The sequence below is a fragment of the Lepeophtheirus salmonis genome, chromosome 8 (assembly GCF_016086655.4).
Source record: "Lepeophtheirus salmonis chromosome 8, UVic_Lsal_1.4, whole genome shotgun sequence".
Taxonomy (NCBI): domain Eukaryota; kingdom Metazoa; phylum Arthropoda; class Copepoda; order Siphonostomatoida; family Caligidae; genus Lepeophtheirus; species Lepeophtheirus salmonis.
In genome coordinates this window covers 28,662,401-28,684,948 of record NC_052138.2, presented here as the reverse complement: position 1 = coordinate 28,684,948, position 22,548 = coordinate 28,662,401, and the positions used below count along the sequence as shown (strand labels likewise).

General features: G+C 30.8%; 1 protein-coding gene across 2 annotated transcripts; it reads left to right on the top strand.

The window, feature by feature from the left end:
• The first annotated feature begins 1,062 nt into the window (after positions 1-1,062).
• On the top strand, positions 1,063-22,535 carry LOC121123251 (single-minded homolog 2). 2 transcript variants are annotated; one of them, XM_040718379.2, is made up of 5 exons: positions 1,063-1,621; positions 17,561-17,784; positions 19,214-19,709; positions 19,770-19,917; positions 20,222-22,535. In XM_040718379.2, exons 1-5 carry the CDS (start codon positions 1,444-1,446, stop codon positions 20,898-20,900), a joined length of 1,725 nt encoding a protein of 574 aa, XP_040574313.1. In that variant the 5' UTR covers positions 1,063-1,443; the 3' UTR covers positions 20,901-22,535. The 2 variants fall into 2 exon arrangements, with proteins under 2 accessions (XP_040574313.1, XP_040574314.1); XM_040718380.2 differs by lacking the exon at positions 17,561-17,784 and having other exon boundaries at positions 1,322-1,621.
• Positions 22,536-22,548: the final 13 nt, after the last annotated feature.

The window sequence follows — 22,548 nt, the reverse complement described above, 5'->3', positions numbered from 1 at the left end:
TAATTATTGCCGATATCCTGGTATATTTGCTTTATCCCTCTCGTCACAGCTACTTGTATCTGATCTAATGAAACGTTTTGATAGCTAAGCGGCCCCTTCCGTCAAATTGTCAGGGTTAATATGTTGATTTTCGATGTCTTTTTTTTAGCATGTCCAAAATGCTAACGCAAGAGCGTCTGCATAATTATACTTTTGAGGGGCTTGGTTTTTGGAATTATTGAAAAAAATATTGAAAAATTAAATTTTTAGAGAAAAAAAATACAAAAATTACTTTTTTGGAAAAAAATTCAAATATTAAATTTCTTGGCAAAGAACTTCAAATATCAAATTTTTTGAAAAAAAATTTCAAAACGCCACAGCTATTAAGAAAAAGTTAAATTTTTTGGAAAAAAATTTCAAAAATTCGACGTCGTTGAAAAAAAAAAAAAAATTAGAAAAAGTTTTTTAAAAATATAGAGCTATTTCGAAAAACCTGTAGTTTTTTGGGAAAAAATTCAGCTATTCACAGACAATTAAATTCTTTGGAAAAAAATTGGAAAAATTTAATTCAATTTCAAATATTAATTTTTTTAATAAGAATTAACCATTCCTTAATTTGAGGAGGGCTGGAGGGCTTGTAGCCCTACCCCTGCGGACCCCTCAGTAACAATCCGCATAACTAATTATTATTATTAAATATGTAGAACCGAAACTAAGCTGTGATTTGGCTTAAACCCCAAAACCCATCATTAGTATTGCCATTCCTTAGTATATTGGGTAAATCATCTCATTTTTATGTTGCAACTTGTACAAAATATCAACTTGTACACAATTATTAGTACATATACACAAAGTACTTAATTGAAAAAAGAAGAAAAAAAAGGTACAAAAATAAATATCAAAATAACAAAGAAGACGAAGAATAAATAAAAAATGAATGAGAAGGAAAAGTCAGAAAATCACGTTCAAAATTCGTCAGGAACTGAACGTGCCTTTGAATAAAGAGAGAAGGATTAAGTATGAAAATGTGATTCCATATTTCTTCTTCTAACGATGTTTGATAATTCCTTTTCTCTAGTATCTGGTTGTAGCAACATAGACGAGTAAAGTATTAACTAATAGGCCATAGCCATGTGCATTAAATGTAGTATCAAAAGTAAGTCTTTCAAAGGAGGCGGGTGAGAGTAAAGGGGGGGGGGATAGAAAGAAAGAAAGAGCATCCATCAGCTCCTTTACAGTCCTTTTACATCACTCTCCACCACAGAGTGTGTGTAAATGAAGAGAAGAAGAAGCAAACACAACTACTCCACATCATCCTCAGTAGAAAAGGGTGGGAGGAGCCTTTTCATTATCTTTTGGTTCTTCTTGGCTCCTCCTTTGGTTTATTATTAAAGACTCAAAAAGAGGATTTGTCGTCCCTTCTGAGGAGTTGTTAATTGTTATGAAGGATCCAAGAAGTGAAACATGAAACAGGATAAAAGTAAGAATGCAGCTCGAAATCGAAGAGAACGAGAAAATGGAGAGTTTTTCGAATTGGGTAAACTCCTTCCTCTTCCATCAGCCATTACGAGTCAGCTGGATAAGGCATCCATTATTCGTCTCACAACAAGCTATCTACGAATGCGTCAAGTCTTTCCCGATGGTAAGGCAAGTCCAGAGTTAGACAAATTATAGACAAAAGTCTTACATTTTTTATTAAGGGCTTTTAAGAATAAATATTCATTTATAAATGGAAAAATTGATTTTGCTAGAAATGGATTTGCAAATTTAACTTTTAACATCGGATAGTACCCAATAATTACCCAGTTATTTTAATAACCAATAGTTATTTATTGTTAAATAAATACACCGTGTCCTTTTCGGGTTAATATTTTGTCCCCAAAACACAAATATATGTATTTCCTCCTGAAGACAATTAAAAAATGGATTTAGCAAAGTTTGGGGTAACAATTTTATAAGTAATAATTTTTCCTACCTCTGATTATTTCATAATCAGAGGTAGGAAAAAGTCCTTATACTGCAAGTCCGAGTGAAATCTCAAGTCTTTCTTTACAAGTCCCGATCCTTGAAAAGTCCAGTTTCGAGTCTATGAATATTGTTAGCATGTCCATTTCGAATCCTTAAATTTATTTTGAGTTAATTCCATTCAACATTATTGAGTACAAAGTATTAAGGCTATTCTGGAGTGAACTAACTAGCGAGTCCACGCCGAGTTGTGAGTTATAACTATTGAATCCAAGTTGCAAGTTGTTGAGGTAAGGTCAAATTGATTCACAAGTTTTTAAAATATGGACTCAATCCATCTCTAACAATTATATATATACGTGTTACGATTTAAAAAAATAGTAAACTATTGATTTGAAATAAAAATACGGCTAAAAAAGTATGTGACTATTTTTAGCTATGAGTTCATTATAAAATTAAATAATTAAAAAAAAGGAAGCAAATTTCCAAGGCTTACTAAAAAAATCTATTAGATATTTCTGCAACTGAAATGACCAAGTTTTACATCAGCATTTTGCCAAAGAAATGGGGAAAAAATCATATATATGTACATAGAGTTAATCAAATATTGAAATATCAATATTTGTAAAATTTATAGCCCATAAAATAAGGGCAAAAGGTTAAGATATCGACTACATATTTATTATTGAAATTTATTCATGCATTAAAAGAATGTAGTCGGAGAATAATAAGTATGTGTTTAAATCTTCCTTCTGGCCCGAACTCTTAACTTGAGTAGTTAATTTGATAAATTGTACCTTCAATTTGCAAAAATCTAACACATGGGATGAAAAATCAGGCGATTAACATAGAAAACACGTTTCTTTTCCTTTAAAATTTGTCTTTTTGTGTTTTAAATTATTATTATTATTTATTTGCTTTATGGGTCGGGTCCTCATAACATTTTTCAAGTGATACTACGAAAAATGCCTTGGGGAAAATTGCCCAAGGGAGTACCTTCAAGTGTGAGTAATATTATTGCAGTACAACATATTTTAAACTCAATCCAATCTTCTAAGAAATGGATCGAAAGGATTGGTAAGGAGGGAGGGGGAGATAAATAGCTTAGGGCCTCTTAAAATATTGTTGAATATCCTCCGCCATCGGGTTGGTCTGTAAGTAGTAAGAAAGGATGTATTGAGGGCTTGGAGCTATTTTTGGTATTAGAGGGGTTCATTGGTAATTATCACACACTACCCCCGTGGTCAACCTGAGGGGTTTGCCCCCCTCCTCCCCTCCTCTATTGCAATAATAGAGCTCACACTTAGAGGACGGAACAAACAAATATGCTTAGATATTTGTCATAAATAATATTCCGCGAATTTATAATTTGTTATTATTAATCATGAAGTTTTAATAAAATTTGATGCTTTTGGTGGTCCTTTTAAGGATCCAGGGATACATTGTTCAAGAAAAAACAAAACTACCCTCAATTACTAAAGGAAAAATCCGATAAAACCTGAGGGCTTGGAGCTATTTTTGGTATTAGAGGGGTTCATTGGATGTATGTGATGCTTAAGCGGTTGTTTTTAATTATCACACACTACCCCCGTGACCCTGGTCAACCTGAGGGGTTTGCCCCCCTCCTCCTCTATTGAAATAATATTACTCATACTTGGAGGACGGAACAAACAAATATGTTTAGATATTTGTCATAAATAATATTCCGCGAATTTATAATTTGTTATTATTCATCATGAAGTTTTAATAAAATACGTTGAGTTGTCCTCCATGACAATTTTATTCAGTGTGATTTTCCTGCGCACGTTTTCAAGCCATTGCTTCGCTTGAACGGTATCAAACATAAATTGGTTCTTGATACATTGTTCAAGAAAAAACAAAACTAGCATCACACTCAGTACAATGAATCACAAGCTAAAGGAAAAATCGTCATGAAATTTTGACAGCTGTCTTTTGAAGGTCTGCACTAATTAAAACTGATGTGAATTCAAAAAGAAACAGAGCCATCTATGTGTGAAATCCTCTACTTTTCAGCCAATGTGTTATAAGGACTTGAGACTCTAATTGTACTCCCCTAAACAGACTCTAAGAAAAGACGTTTCAAACATTTTAATGTAAAAAAAATAATTATCAGCCTGAATGGAAATAGGTTTAAAAAAAAATACGGGCATATGGTCTTTCCTTATTTAAGGTGATGTTTTTTTTTATTATATAAAAATTACAATTTTATTTGTTTTTTCCCTCTACTAAAATCCCACCCCTATTCATATCATTTTTTGATAAATGTTGCTTGAATGGGTGAGCATAATTAAGGAACATGGTTTAATCTTTTCATTACTATTTCAAGTATTTTGTCGCCTATATTTCTGATATCTATTTTGACCAACGTTTCTCAAAACTTTTTTAAGTCCTGACACCTTTCAAAAGATCATAAAATCTCCAGATACTCCCATGTAAAATATGATTACAAACGACACTGATGTCACGAGAATAATGAACAGAGTATAATTAAAACTGTGAATAATTATAACTTTAACTATTAAATGCACAGGTTTACAAACTTGCTTGACTCCCTAAGCAATACAGTAACACAAAAACCCAACAACAAGACCAGCAAAACTCAAATAAAGTACAGAAAGTATACTGAGGCCCCCTTTCAAAGTCATTCATGTTCAGTTGTTATAGGGTTATTCTTTTTATAAAAGTAATTTTATATATTTATTGATCTAAAAAGACTTTCAAATGTTATCCTTTAATACGTAAAAAGAATGTTTTAAATGTCAGATTGTTTAAATTCATTTTTTTCAAAATTATATATAAAAACATGTATTTTTCTTGGCAGGACCCCTGAAACAGTCAGGGGACATCTCAATGTATTGCAGTGCTCCCTTTGAGAAACGCTGCTTTCGACTTCCCCATCAGTGACTTAAGAAGAGTTGAAAGAAAAACATTTAGAGAATAATTTACTTTTAATTCTTAGGGAAATATTTTTTAACACTAAAATTATTATAAAAATGTAATTATCTTAAAATTATTTAGTACGAACATTTAATCAATTTCTGAAAGTGTGTTAACCCTTAGGAATTTTCATTCCTTGTTGAATTCGTTATTGTTATCCGGGTTACCTATATCAGCGATCCTTCATGCTTTAAGAAACGGTAAAAGCTCACACTAATCGATATTTTTTATTTATAATTAAAGTTGACTAATATATATTTTAATAGAAAAGGAGGCCATTTAAAAAATAAGGGGTCTTTATCAATTAGGGTATTAAATTTGTTGGATTTGATTATTAATAAAAACTCGAACAAAGGTCGGCTTAACTAGAGTCATCAATTTTCTGAAAATTACTCAACCTTGCTCGAAATATGACTTTTCTTGAGCTGCAATAATAGAAACTCGAAACATTCGAGTAAGGATTAGTGATATTAAGAGCATCATTCAATTGAAAACTAAAAACTACATATAAACGATCCAATTTTATTATATTGATAATTATTAACTAGGAATATAACCCGGTATTGTCCGGAGTAATTAGCTGTCGACCAACCGACAATCTTTGTTTTAACCATATAAAAGATAAAACCTTCACAAACCCTCAGTGTCACTCTCCACTTTTCAAATGAGCAGACTCGGACGTAGTTACTCAATACTTAGATGTTCTCTCCTCAAGAATGAAAGAATACTCATAACATCTTGATAATTTTTTTTAATATGATTTGATGAGCATAGGAGTAATTTAGTCTCTAGAACGCTCAATGTTTGTGACTTTTATAGATGTTATTTCGAATTATTTTATTAATACATACTAAGACAAACTCGTTATTCCTCTTCCTAATTCCGTTTTTTAATTCGTATTCAATGTATACGTTCTCTCTTTTTTCAGTTAGTTTAGTAATTTGTTTTGGATTTTTAATATTTTTGGGGGTATTTTTGAATCAACAATCCATATCTATAAAAAAAACTTTGAGTAACGGGAATCGATCTTGTTTTATGAAAAAATCAGCTTATTAGCAAAAAAAAAAAAACTTGTCCTCCAGAGCGCAGGAATCTGGTATGACCAGAATGAAACATAGCCTTAGATACGTAACTCAGAATCTTGAAAAACATTTATTTTATGTTTAAGGATTATTTTTTTGTCTCCGGTTTTGCAATAAATAGTATATCCTAGGCGTTTTTATTAGCGGACGGACGGACGGATATACATACATTAGCAATAAAATTATATTATAGTTGATGTACTTTTTTTTATAAATGAGTTCGTTGTTAAAAATGAGTCCTCATCCGACACACAAATAGACAAATAATTCAACAGATAACTTTGCTTCATGAATAAATATCAGAATTGATGCGTTACTAAATTGCATAATAGATGGAAAATCTAAATAACTGAAACTCAACCAAATTGAAATATTATCCCAACACGAATTTGACCCCATGCATAATACCAAAAATCAAACTTGAAAAAATTGACTCGAATCCAACACTCATCCATATTTTTAATGGTTAATAAATTTGACTTGTAACACAAGCTAAGAAAATTTTATTTCCCAAAATCCTTTAAGCTTTAAATCTGATTTTAAAAGTACCTAAAGTGCTAATTACAAATCTGTAAACAATTTTGGTTTATGACAAATTAAGTTTTAAGGTTTTTTTTGGTATCTGAGTTTTTGGAATATTGTTATTGGTTTGAGCGCATTTTTCCATACGAACATAATTAAAATTCCGCATTGAAAATTGTCTTATTTTCTAATAATCAATTGTTGATTAAACTAAACTCATTTGAAGATAATTGCTTAATATCTAATCATAAAAAGAGCAAATGCTTTTAGAAAGAGTAGTTCATTCTGATTAGATTTCAAATTTATTGTGTCGGAAATAACTTAAGGTTCAGTGCTAAAATTTTTAAAACATTACAATACTATTTTACAAATTTAGTTAGTAATATAATTGATTTTTTTAGTTAAAATTACCATCAATTGAATGTCATGATTTTAAATAAGCACGTTCTATTAATAGAATTAAAAAAAGAATAAACAATTGTACTTAGGTAAATATTTTGATTTGGTTTATCGAAAGAAAAAAATATTGATCCCATCATCTTAGTAAATTATAGAGTTGCTCTTCTGGGATCTCAGAATCCCTTTTCCCCTAAATTTCTTGGGTTTTTACACCTACTTTAACTTCTCAATAAACCCATACTTCCCTAGAAATCTCGTTTTTCTGTAATTATTTCGTAATATAAGTAGTGATGTTAATCGTGTGTATTTTGGGCATGTTATAAAAAACTAAAAATGAACTTGGGTACCCTAACAATTTAAAGAATGTTTCGGAGGAGAGCAGCTTATCTGTTATGACGCTCTGTCAGATCAACTACAATCAGCTGTGACGAGGTAGGAGGGGTAGAAGGAAATATACAAGGGCATTGGCAGAATTACTCCAATTTTCATTTATGAGCACACACGAATGCTCAATCCTATTTCGTATATATAAATGATATGTTGTTGTATTTAGTAGAAAATGAAGATCACTCCAAAGGAATTAGATAATAGTTACAACAGCTTAAGAACAGAAAATTCACTCTACACTTTTCCCCAAACTTATTAGATATATTTAAAAAAATAATCCTATTTATATAAGTATGTATATATTACGATGGTGATATTTGTTTAGGTTTATCCCCCTCTAAATAATTAAAGTTTGCATCAACCCTGTATATGATAACTGTAAATTATCCAATAGTAGGGGGAAATAGTCCGGCCCACCCCCCTGAAAATATATATATATATCTACACCAGTGCGTAGTAACAGTTTTGTTATTATGGGGCCGGAATTTTTTTATTGGGGGGGGGGAGGATTAGAGTGACTATGGATGACTTTATAAGACCAAAAAATACTACTACTAAAAAAAATGATCGGGGGACCAGGCCTCCCTTGTCGTCATTACGACTCTGTAAAGAATGTATACATCTTTATTAAAATAATAGTCCCCCTGAACAAAATTAACCCTGATTAGTCAGAGGGACTATTGCATATAAACTATATAAACTGCTTTACATTCTGTTTTTTTATATCATAGACCATCTTAATTTGCCATTTAACTGTAATTTAATTATCATCTTGTTGACATAAATTAATTTGATGTTATTGTTTTTTGCCTGATTATCTTTTTGATATGTAATTTTTGGAATAAAAATTGAAACATTTTAAAGTTAGTTGTTGGTAAATCAAAGCATATAAACATATTCTATCGAGTATTATTCTATAAGAACATATCCCCATATTCATATTTTTAGAACAGTTTGTAATACATACTAACAAAAAAATAGACAAGGATTCATTTCTTTGCATATAGGATCCATTTTTAATCTTGTAATTCAAAAAGTTATTTATAAACCTTTATAGACAAGAACACATATTAGCAAGGTTGTGCCCGGCTCAGCTTCAGCGGTTCTATGGGTCTCAGTTCTTTTATTTCAACTGTTTAGGTATCAATTAAGCTTTATCGATCTCAGTGCCGGTCTTCGGTCTTGGTTCTTTTTTATACAGGCTCAGTTAGGTCACAGGCACTTGAAACAAGGGCCTTTGCTAGAAAATTCGGGCCAAGGAAATAGAATAGAATACTAACAGGCTGCAGCTACCTTAGATACAGAGGACATATTGCCCCGAGTTCCAGCAGGGGCTCTGAAAGCTAAGGTTGCTTAAGAATATGGTTTTTAAAGTGAGAGCCATGATTGGAGGCTAGGGAGGCGTGCAGGAAGATGGATAATTGTGGATTGCTTTCAGTCTACACATAAATACATAGGTAGTACAAATGTTTCGTATAAGGGGGCTCAACTAAAAATTTATTAGTGTAGGGGTGGCCTGGCATAGTAAAGTTTAGGAAACCTGAGATTAAGAAATATTACAGTTATGATATTATAGGGCCCCAACAGGCTTAGTAGCAGCCCTGGATCAATAATCTACCTGCACCGTCAGTCTTTTATTTACACCGTCTGGTGCATAAAGCCGCTTTTCCAGATCCATAAGAAGCCACCCGCTATTTAAAACTCAGATAAAACTGTATTACCCTGGCGGTGTATAGAAAACGCTACAATTACACACAAAAAAAATCAGAGAATTAACTTATTAAAGCTAATTTATTTTATAAAATAAATATTGAATTTCTTCATATACTCTATATAGAAAAAAGGCAACAAGAACCGAGACCCATAAGCAATATATTGCAGGTCTCGGTTCGACTTTGAGAACCGAACCCGTTTCAACCACTAGACCGATAAGGGCACAACGTTGTATATTAAGTATTTAGAAATTATTTGCAAATTAATTAATACCTACTGCCTTAAGAAGGTTTTTATGAAATACGTAATGAATCAGAGAGTTTTCACTGACGTCATATATTGCATCATAATTAAAGAAAACGCCATTTTGAGGGGTTAAAAATTGATCTTTATATTACATAAAGTTGACAAATTTCCAATAAATATCGATAAAACTTTATCTATTGGATTTATTAATTTGAAAAAAATTATCCATTGAATGGAATACTACATGATGCCAATGATAAGCCGTCATATTTGTGTTTAATCAAAGTAATATCATCTCTGAAAATCCCTGTGCAATGTCCAAAGTTATGCAATGTTTTTGATCGATTAGGAACGAGAAAATTTGATAAGGAGATAAATATATTTAATTATCTCCATACTAATAGTTAATTTATTGTTTACAATATTGAAATAAGATTGTATAAGGATGTAATAACAATGAATAATTTAAAAAAAAAAATAATATTATAAAAATAGCCTTTTTAAAATAGATTTTTGATAGAGAGCAAGGTTTAAATCTTATTATTTGTTGGTCCCATTTTGAAATCCAATAGTTTACTGTATTTCTTAATATTAATACAAAAATAAATTACTTTAGTATAAAACTTGATGGTTTAGGGGTCCAAAATGGGTGATATCAACAATGTTAAAGTAAAATGAAAATGCTCTATTGTCGTGTTAAATATTAACTATGAATAAATATTACAACATTATTTATTAAAATTTAATATTTAAAAAACGGAACTTTTCATTTAGTACTCTCTTAACCTTTGAAAAATTACAAGGATCCGTATTTTTGCAGTGTTTTGTTGTTTCTAAATTGATTAGTACTCAGGGGCGTCTTTGAAATTTTTTTTTCCCCGAAACATTTAGTTTTTCAAATGATTTTTCAGTAAAATTTATTTTCCAATATAGTTTTTTTTTCATTTTTGTTTTTTTTTCGAAATTTCAGGCAGACTTTTTTTAGAAAATACATAATTAATAAAAAAGATTTTTTACCGTTTTAACATAAGATTTTTTTCCTACAAAAAAAATCATGTTTTCTCCTTAATCCTGAAGAGAAGGAGGTGGTTACAGCCACTCTCCCCCCTCAAGATACCCCAACCATGGCCGTCGCTATGATATTGTTGAAAATTCTTTTTGATCATATTTTTTTTTTGAGAAAAAAGTTCCAATTTTCTCCTGTAAACACAGGAATAATAATAAAATATTCCAACAGGGGGCAATCTCAATCCACGTGGTAACTTATGGGAAAGGAAAAATTCTTCCTAAAATTATATATATATATAATATTATTATTAAGTATGATATTTTCGTAACTCAAAAGTTACAAATGTTCATCCTAGGAGTATAATATCTAAAAGAAAAAGCAGAGAAATACATTCATAATTATTCATAATGAAAGAGTGGACTGTCTAAGCTTTCTTCTGTAAAATTAATATTTGAGTTACGACAATTTGACGCACACTCCAGTTTCTTGACATGTATCAGGGGGTCCGCAGATAGTGGTTGTATCCCCTCCCCTAAATTAAGAAATTTTTCTCTACAAGAAAATTTACATAAACTTATCATTTTTTTTTCAAAAAATTTAAATTTTTGTGTATTTTTGAAATTTTTTTCCAAAAAAATTAATATTTTGTGAACAACCGTGGATTTTGATTTTTTTTTTTCAGAATAGCTATGGATTTTGAAATTACTATAGGAAAAAATAATTTTTTTTATATATAGATGTGGATTTTTGAAATTATTTTCCACAAAAAAATTCAATTTTTTGTGTTCAGCTGTGGATTTACAAAAAAATATATAATGTTTTGAAAAAAACGGTAGGTCTTTGAATTTTTTTCCAAAAATTTAAAATTTTTGTGTATTTTTGAAATTTTTTCCAAAAAAAATAATTTTTTGTGAACAACTGTGGATTTTGATTTTTTTTTTCAGAATAGCTATGGATTTTTGAAATTACTTAAGGGAAAATTATTTTTTTTATAAATAGATGTGGATTTTTGAAACTATTTTCCACAAAAAAAAAATCAATTTTTTGTGCTCAGCTGTGGATTTACAAAAAATATATAATGTTTTGAAAAAAACTGTAGGTTTTTGAATTTTTTTTCCAAAGAATTTAATTTCTTATTAATAGCTGTGGATTTAAAAAAAAGGAAAAATTTAAAATTTGTATTTAAGATTTAAAAAAAATCTAAATACCAAGCTCCCCACACCCCCAAAAAATTAGAAGTACCATGATGATGGCATTAATGACGTCATATGGAACATGGGAAGAAATATAATACCATCTTGTCTTTAAAAACCGTTATAAAATGAAAGAAGAACAACTTGTATATAGCCCATAAGAACCTTATCCTTAACTTAAAAAATCTCAGTTTATGAATACAACATAATTTTATTTAAAAAAAAGAACGTATTAAACGAACTAAAATGAAGAAAAATTGGAGGAAGAGGAGAGAAGTTGACTATATCCGGATATTTCTTATATCTGAACTATATGAAAAAAACACAATTTAGGACACATAAATAATTTATGTGTGTGTGAATTCACAAGAAATTAATTTTTGTGAAAAAATTTCAAAATTAACATTTTTGGAATCTTTTTTCGAAAATCTACATCAATTCATAAGAAATTAATTTTTTGGAAAGTTTTTTTAGAAAATCCACAGCTATTCACAAGAAATATTTTTTTTTGGAAAAAGATTTCAAAAATCCAAAGCTATTATCAAAAAATTAACCTTTTCGGAATTTTTTTTCGAAAATCTATACCTTTTCCTAAGAAATTAATTTTTTGGACAGTTTTTTTAGGAAATCCCCCGCTATTCACAAGAAATTAATTCTTTCAGAAAAAGATTTCAAAAATCCAAAGCTATTATCAAAAAATTAACCTTTTTGGAATTTTTTTCGAAAATCTACAGCTTTTCATAAGAAATTAATTTTTTGGAAAGTTTTTTTAGAAAATCCACAGCTATTCACAAGAAATTAATTTTTTGGAAAAAATTTCAAAAATCCAAAGTTATTCTCAAAAAATTAAATTTTTTGGAAAAAAAATCGAAAAACCAAAGCTGTTTTAAAAAGATTGAAATTATTTTCAAAAATAATTTTAAAATTAAATTTCAAATGTTCTAATAAAAAGTAAAACATCCATAATTTAGGGGGTTACAGAGGGCTGAAGAGCCCTCCCCCTTGCGGACACCCCTGAACATATTTGACTAATTACCAGATAAGTTCAACCTTTTTTTAAAGGTTGTGTGATACAATAAAGTTAACGACGTGTATATGAATACCCAATTAATCCGGGGTGTGGTTACCCCCCCCCGCCACTCTGCCTACAATGCACCACAGGTTTAGTGCTTTCAATAATCACCGGAAAAAGTAATATCTCATAAATAGTTTTCAGAGGATTGGCCGGGTAAAACTAGAATGTTATTAATTTTGTGTCCACCCAACTTTGTTTATATCTAAGAACTCCTGTCAAATTTTAGTCAATTTATCAAAAAATGATCCTCTGAACATTCAAATTGATTTAAATATGAGAGCAATAATATCATACAAGTTCAAGTTATATGACGAGACATATATAAATTATAATATATTATTTATTTAGGTCATTTATATAATTGGCTATATTATGAATGTTATATGCGTCACTTCAATTGAATAATATCTCAATATTATAAATATAAAATATTGAAGCAAATACATAATTTTCATGATGTTATCAAATGTCTTTGACATACCCTGATTATATTTGTACTTATGTATATTTTGTCGTCTGATTTTTGAGGGCACTCTAAGGAAATGTCCAATTCCATAGTCTAAAAATCAAAATGTTAAAATATAGGGTTTCGCACTATGATAAATAATATTCAATTTTGTAATAGAATGTACCCAAATTTTATTTATAAAAAATTTGGGTAAAGAATTTGAATGATACAAAATACAGTATTAGTAAAGAATTTTTCGCTTAATACATATAAAAAATAGAATAACACCTTTTGGTAAAAAAGAACCTCCGAAGTTAGACAACCTTTATAAGTATATTAAATTAAGTAAAGGTTCTCAGTCATAGCTAAAACTTTTTGGTAACTTAACTCATTCCACAAATTTGAATGCAAGGCATATAGTTGACTCCAATATTGACTAGTATTATTTTATGAAGTAAAAAATATAAGGAATGTTTTTATCTGGTCATTTTGTATATGTTGTAACTTTTGTAGAAGATTGTACAAGTTAAAAGTTCTACTTTTCATTATTATTTTCAACATCGGAAAACTTAATCATTATCAAGTAACCGACATTGTCCAGATTAAAGACAAACTTTGCTTTAATAATATAGAAGATAACTCCCCAAGAAATCATCCGTGTTACTCTCCACTTTTCATGAGCACGCTCACACGTAACTACTCAATACTTGTATCTATTCATATGTGTTCTCTCCAAGACGATATACATGTCATAAAAGAGGTTCTTTCTTGGTTTAAAGAAAATCATGAGAAATAGAGTCCTAGAGGATTTTGTATCTGGTCAGACTCTCAAATAGTTATTGGAGCATTGTGGTCGATAGAGACAAAGAGTTCCCTTGTCCGAGATACGAAAACTCTTTTGAAGGCTTGTGAGGCACTTCTCTCCCTCTGCTGGGTAAGATGTCACAGTAATGTCACTGGAAATGAGATGTTGGAATCCATCGGTCATCTCTTAGGGAGAAGGTATCTGCCCTTTACATAGACAACTGGCAGACATTTTGGTCGAACTTTAACTATTGCCTTCAGAGCCGTACGATGCTCCCAAGAGTTATACATAGGAAATCTAAGCGTCTCTTGGATTTTTCTAAAGGAAAACTGAACTCCTTGGTTCAGTTTATCACTGGGCATTGTCTCTTGCGCCGACACTATCACCTTATGCACCATGGAGTTAGCCCACTATGTCGTGGGGGTGCTCTAAGAGATAAAGAACCACTTCATCTACCTTATGAATGTCCTATATTTGGATTGAGAGGACACAGCTTTTAGACATTATTCAACCAACCTTTTCAAGAACATTCCGTCTCCAGCCTCCCCAGTTTTTTTTTTTAATGAATTCGGATATCCGTAGCTGGCTGAACAATACACCATCCCTACCACACGTTCAGGACATACTGCAATAAGATACCTAATCCGGCAAACCATTGAGAGGGCACCATAAATACAGTTATTTTTACATGTGCCCTACTGATTGTATATTTTATATGATGTGTAGCAATAAATGATTGATTATTATGTGTTCTCTCATCAAGAATAATAATAATAAGAGTTTGAAGCAGGAAAAATATGTTGAGATGAGTTATGAGTACTTCAGTCTTTAGAGCGCTTACTAATATAAACAAACAAAATTAATTCTAACATGGATCAGTGTTTATATTTAATTCAAATCTTAACATATACTGAAAATGCACGTAGATTATATTATACATAAACGACTAATAACAAAAACAAACTTAAACAAAGGGGAGTACTATATACAGTGGATCCTGTATACACGCTCGATGCTATATGCGCACAGGTCTGCAATTATTTAATTAATGCCACTACATTATTGTTTATTAAATTAAAATATGTTTATGATATCCATCATGGAGCACTATATACAGTGCACCACGTGACTCGTTTCCATATATTCATACTGTCAGACAAAATTTACTCTATTAATATAGACATTATCATTGCATTTTGATCAATTAAAATTACTCAGTATATATTTATAAGTAAAAAATAATGGGCACAGGGCTGTTACGAAGATATTTCTTAGGAAAGGGGTGTTGGGCTTTTTGACAAATAAAATTTTAGTATTGACACGGGAAAAAAGCTTTTATTTATCTTTTTTTTTTGTTTATAAATTAAGAAAAGACAAAATTTTTAAAACAGAATTGTTTAAATTTCAAAACTGTGACAAAAAATATGATTGTCTAAAAAAGGTTTTTTCCTCTATAAATTGAACTATAAACTTTCAATCAGAGGGGTTAGGTTGTAGCCCCCTAAGTGGGGATTTGAATTTTAAAATGCGTGACAGATTACGTATCAAATAATAACGTTTATCGAAAAAGTCCAGGAATATTCAATTTTTGCATTATCCTCATCACAAGTAGGACTTTAATTTATTCATTTAAAATTATGCATCTCATTTTTTGTTTTGCAACTTGAACAAAATGCCACAATGTAAACGAATTATTTATGAATAAGAATAAATTCAATTCAATCTCCACACTCTCATGTCTCAATACATGTGTGACATATATATATCAAATCAAGCATTTTGAGAAGAGGAAAGCTTATATAAACATTGGGTATTGAATAACATATCCATTCATTATCATCTAGTACTATTTATATATAATAAATGCAATAATCATGCATTTTATTTCACAAAAAAAGAAAATATTTGTGAATACTCTACAACTTCATGCGTTAAACTTGTCTATAAGGCAATTGTAATGAAGATATTCAGACTATTGAGTTATAACTTAAATGACATTTTGACCCCGATTTCAAGCTTGATGATAAATAAATTTACAAAGAATATATAAAATTCTAATTTGATCAAATACATACGAGGGTGGTCTGAAAAGTTTTCGACCTCCACGTGAAGATGGCAGCATTCGTAAATAAAAGCTAGTCACATAGGTGCCAAGGAAGGGGAGACTTTTGTTTTGTAAAAACTATAAATAAAGTGTTAAAAAAAACGAGCTGTTGAAACTTTGATTTGGAAATACAATACCGGACCTGCAGTTCCTGTGGACGAAAAGTCAACCAAGGAAATATTGGTAAAAATACAATCGTCATTAGTTAACGGTTGGTTTAGGGATCGATATGTTAGAATACAAATTGGTATGCCTACCTTTCAAGTTGTTTACTTGGCACTACGCTGGTTTTAACGGAGTATAATGGACACTTGTCCCAGGCTGTGTTCTTGACTAGAGGCGTCGTACTCGACAAAAATTATAAATAATGAAAATAAAAAGAATTTATTTTTCCTAAAAGAAACCGTCATACGATGAAATAGGTTTTTCCTTTATTTAAAAATGCCCTTCAAAATTGTTCATTAGAAATATAAGGAAGGGTCTGGAATATTTTTTTCTTAAAAAGTTAAATCAATCAATTACCTTCCTAAAAAAATGATGTTATATCGGAAAACTGTCTAAAATTTTGATTCTGGCAGTGAGTTAACTAATGTAATATAACAGAGACGAAGTATGGGCAAGAATATTTTGGAAGTAATAGTTTAATTTTGTTTATAAATAAATAAACAATTTCCTTCAGAAATCGTGTGTAAGAATACGAAATAATTAAGTATGGATGCTAGAGGATGCTGCTATCGTATAATTTCATGTCAGCTGTTGCCGAGTGAGCTGTATGCTATATCTGCAAATATAAACTACTAATGAGACTACCTGTAGTGCTCGGAGTTGTTAGACATAAATGAGCTTTGCTTTATTTATATATATATATATGAAGAAGGGATCACATATACAGAGTGGTTCATTAAAATCTGAACACTTTTAATTTTAAACTTCACGAAGATATAATTTATTAATTAATAAAATAATTTCAACAAAATTAATAATATAGATGGATGTGTCTCTGAGCTCTCTTACTCATTAATGTAGCCGCCCTTAGTGCCAATGATGGCTTCCAGGTGGTGGTGGAAGGGCTGGTACTTGCAGCGGATTAAGTCCTTTATCATAGCGTCCCAGTACTGCCTGAAAGTGGATTTTAGGGCCTCTTTGTTTGGATGACGTACATTGCAGGTCTTCCCCTCAACATAGACTCAAAAGGTGTAGTTGAGGGGGTTGGTATCCGGGCTGTAGGAATGGGGGAGGGGGAAGTGTAAAAAAAAAAAGTTCAAAAGTGTCTTGCAACGGAGTAGATGGATTTTTTTCATTGCTGGTATCAAAAGTGACCTCTCCACCCTCACAAGGATCTTCCCACCTTGTTTTGAGGTAACGCTCTGGGTAGTTTGGTGTGGAATTCCGAGATCTCTTGCATTGGCACTCATGTACTTGAGGGGATTCACCAAGGTTGTTTTCTGCACTCACGGGCCAATATAGCCCTCAGGCCAGCGGTTGCCGACCTCTAGTATAAGTCCTTATTGCCCTGCACCCTAAACCCCAATCATTCGAATAATATCATTTTCAAAAGCGTAATGCAAGCAACTAATTTCCAACGTGTTTCTTTATATTTATAGCCCATGAGTTATTTGAAATGATGCTGATAATTTGTTTTATAGAATGTAATTGATTTGAGATTCTTACACAGGTCTTGGAGATGGTTGGGGACTCAAGCCTAGTATAAATAAACAACCAGAGATATTAAAGGAACTGGGATCACATCTACTACAAACATTAGATGGGTTTATATTTGTTTTATCAGCTGATGGTAAAATCATGTATATATCTGAGACCGCTTCTGTACATTTGGGACTATCGCAAGTCGAACTGACCGGGAATTCTGTATACGAATACATTCATCCCATGGATCAAGTAATTATTCATTTTTAAATACATCATGTGGTGAGTTAACACACAAAACAATATCTTGAATAAAAATCAAGAAATTTTTGTTTCACATTATAAGTACAAACAACCTAATATTTTATAGGCATATTTCGGTCAATTATAGGCTCTTTATTCAAATTTATGGTCTGACTTGAGATAACCTAGAATATTAACTATAGTTTAGTACCTTCATTTGATTTATATGGCTTAATTTGGCTCGATATGGTCATATAAATAAATCCAACAATTTCAAATTATTTCATATTGACGAAGATTTTTGCTACTTTAAATGCGATTTGCAGGATTAATCATAATTATTTGTTTATTCACACTGACGATAATTATTATTCTTCAAAAATATAAAAGTAATCATGACTCAATTTCAATAAAAAATATTCTAGTTTGCTTGTATGTTAAAGGCCCACATTTGTAGTTTTATAGGGTTCTATGTAATTTTACTGTCAATATTTTTGACTCTGGTCATTTGGTCTCTTGGAGATTTGGTCGCAAGACATATTCGCCGTCTTTTTATGTTTTTATTTTATGGGTTTGAACTTTACTCTTGTCTGTACTGAAAAACTTATGTTATTTTCTATCGGTGGAACTTTTAACATTTCTTCAAGCCTCAACAAAGATCATTACTCTGGGAAAGGGTCCATTGGTTCATTAGTTCTTTCAAAATAGACTTATGATTAGTAATGAAACTCGTGTGAATTTATTAGATCACCCGTTTTTTTTTTTTTGGTTTTTTTTGGAAATGATCCGAAAAATGAATTTTCTTTTACTCAGCAGTTATCATTATCATTTAACTCCTGAGTAGTGAACATTCAATTCCTACTGCATTCAATTATATTCAAAACCTGATTAAAAAGTCGTTTATCCTCATAAAACACTGAGTCTAACCCTCATGATTTATTGCAGTTATAATTATAAGACCGTGTTGTACTCAGAATAGAATTGAGGATCAACATTTGAGTAATTCTTCCCAATGTCCTTGTCAATTTCCTTCTCTCCCTCCTCCCTTGTCACAGCTGATTGTAGCTGATCTAATGAACTGCCATGACAGTTAAGCTCCTTTCCTCCATAAAATTCTTCAAATTGTCAGGAGTATCACGTTCATTTACAATTTCTTTATTTGATCATGTCAAAATACACTCAATTTTTAACACTACTCATGATGATGGATCCGTGATATCTTACTCCTTTCTCCTTAGAAACACTATTCCCTCTTTATTTCCTTACAATTGTCCTTGTTCTTCTTCACCTGGTCTCTAGGTATAGTTAAGAATCAATAACAAAGACTAAATGTTATGTTCGAACCAATAAGATAAAAACATAAAAAGGGGGTGGAAATGTCATGAGTCAAAAACATACGCTTTTATGTTTATATATATGTAATTTGACTTATTTATAGGAAGAGTTGTCATCCTTACTCACAATAAGCCCACAAATTGGAGTCCATGATCAAAATAGATTAGAGTTAGAAATGGAAAAAAGCTTTGTTCTTAGAATGAAATGCGTTTTGGCAAAAAGGAATGCGGGTCTCACTTCAGGGGGTTACAAAGTAATACATTGTCGAGGATATTTAAAAATAAAAAGAATTAATGGATCCGACTCCTCATCCAATACTTCCTCCTCTTCCTCTCCATCACTTATATCCGAATCTTCCAAATTTGCAAATATTGGATTTGTTGCTGTTGCTCACTCACTACCTCCGAGCTCCATCACTGAAGTTAAAATGTTTTCCAATGTTTTTATGTTTAGAGCAAGTTTGGATCTCAAACTCATATTTTTGGACCAAAAGGTGCTCAATTTAACTGGCTATGAGCCACAGGATTTAATCGAAAAAACTTTATATCAATACGTTCATGGCTCGGATATGTTGGCTCTTAGGATGTCCCACATTACACGTAATATAATACCTATAACTCTACCACTCCTGTACAAATGATAATAAGATATTTTTGCAGTTTTACAGAAGGGTCAAATGAGTACAAAATATTATCGATTCTTGACAAAGAGTGGAGGATGGGTTTGGATACAAAGTTATGCTACAATTGTACATAATACGAGGTCCTCACGACCTCATTGTATTGTCAGCGTGAATCATGTTATATCGTGAGTTAAATTTTCAATGTTCAAGGCCGTTCGTAGGATTATATTGGGTCGCTTGGTTTTTAGAATTCTTTTTAAATAAAAATTTTAATTTTTTGGTAAACAATTTCAAAAATTCATTACTGTACAAAAAAAAGTTCAATATTTTTGGATAAAAACTTCAAAAATCTACAGCTGTTCACAAAAAATTTAGCTCTTTTGAATATTTTTTTAGGGGGGCTAGAGCCCTCATATCAAGTCCCTACGGACCCTTTGGATGTTTACTAATATTCTTCTACATATTTCACCTTTTTTTTTTTTTTTGCAGGGAAAAGCAAGAACACAACTTGATATTAAATCAGGATCAACTCACTGACTTAGTGCCATCATATAATAGTTGGATACCCTCTCGATTAGATCAGTCCCAATGTACTATTCCGCAAGGGCAACAAAAGGAATCTTCTAGAGACATTGTTAATAGTTGTGAAGGAGTCAACTCAATATATCTACAGGAGATTGATGCTACTACATCTGAATTTCAAACGGATTTCGGCTCACATAACGTACCTGAATCTTCCTCTTCCTCTCCAGCATGGCAATACGATCAATGTTACAATAATACATGCGATTCTTGGTCGAATTATTATTCAAATAGAAATCCGCCACAAATCCAACCCCATCTATCTCCTACTCAAGATCAGGCGCAAATGCAACACAAAGATTTTTTTGGAAGTTTACCATGGAAGGATCTCCTTGTCAATGAGCCAAGATCCCTATCTCGTTCATCACAAAATAGCTCATCCTCAGCGGAGCTAGATAAAACCATGATGCATCATCAGCAAATGTCTGCACCATCTAATATCGTGAATCCATCTATACCCTCATCAGGAATTCTAACAAATAGCGACAGTTTTGATATGAAGCCTAAGAGTGTTGAGAGCGACTACTCTGACATCAGCTCTACTCTTTATTTAAAGAAAATGTCACCTACTTTCAACGGGGCATGAAGAATCTAAAAAAACATCAATCTCCGCAAAATGGCGTAATATGTTGTCATACACAAATATGTAAACAAAATACTAATAAATGCAAGATGGTGCTACTATCCTGGGCATGTGTTGTATCCGTTCAGTACAGTCTTACAAATGACCATCAGTTCTTGGGACTAGTCCTTAGGACTGTTTAAAAAAAGAAGAAATTAAGTGGAGTGACGTCATAAAGCACTTGAACTTTTTAGGATTGATATACAGGACTGAGCTGAACCGGACCGAGACTGAACGGGATGGGACTGCAATTTTTAGTTTTAAATAAGGACTGACCAGGGGTGTCCTCAGGGGAGGGCTGGAGGGGCTTTAAATCCCCTCCCAAAATTAAGTAATTCTTGTTTTTTAATAGAAATTTTTATTTTTGAAAAAAAAAAATAATACCTTAATGTGAATTAATGTGGATTTTGGAAAAAAAATGATTTTTTGAGAATATTTATTGAATGCTGTTTCAAATTATTCAAAAAAAAAAAATATTTGAAATTGTTTTGGAAAAAAAAAAAATTTTTTGTTATAAGATGTGAATTTGTAAAATAAAAAAAAATTATTATTAAAAATTAATTTATTATTTTTCAACAAATTTCTTTTAATCAGTTCTAGTACTGTAAGTACTAAAACTGATTAAAAGACTAGATTGGATCAAATAAAGCAGGAATTACACAAACCGATTTATATATAATTATTTTTTGGTAGACCAAAGAATTATGTTTGCTTTTTACTATAAATTTAAATATTTGAAATTTAATTTAATTTTTGAAATTTTTTGAAAAAAAAATAAAAATATTTGAATATGTGGATTTTTGAAATTTTTTTACAAAAAAATTTAACATTAATAATTTTTTTGGAAAAAAATATTTATTTTGTTAATACCTATGAATTTTTGAAATTTAAGAAAAAAAATATTTTATTTGAAAATTAATTTTTGAAATTTAAGAAAAAAAATATTTTATTTGAAAATTAATTTTTGAAATCTTTCTCCAAAAAAATTAACTTATTCTGAATAACTGTGGATTTTTGAATTGTTTTTTCCAAAAAAAATTATTTTCTGTTAAATTTTTGAAATTTCTTTCCGAAAAATTTACTTTTTCAAATTTACTTTCAAAATATGTAATTTTTGATTTTTTTTTAAATTCCAAAAACTAAGCCTTACAACCCCCTCCCTCCAAAAAAATATAAATATTTAATCCTGTGGATGCCCAGCCGACACAAAAAGCTCATGGCCATTTTTCTCTTCATGAGAATATGTGTTGTCGTGCAGTTCTTATTTATGACAGAAGAAAATGCAACTTTATTTCCTTCTTTTTTTAAGAAGCACTGCCACTGATAGTCCGAAGGACCAGTCCTAAGACTGGTCTGGACCGAATACATAAGAACTGACAAAAACCAATTTATATGTAATTAATTTGTGGTAGACCAAAGAACTGTGTTCTCATTCATTCTGTTTAATTTACTTTTTCATTTAATAATCAACTAGACGCATTTTGGACCTCAAAATGAACTTTTCATAGAGAAAAATTTATAAATACATTTATTATTAATCATTGTTTATAAATTATTATCTTGCAATCAGATTGTTCACAAATAAATAATGGGACTCTATCGTGTATTTATG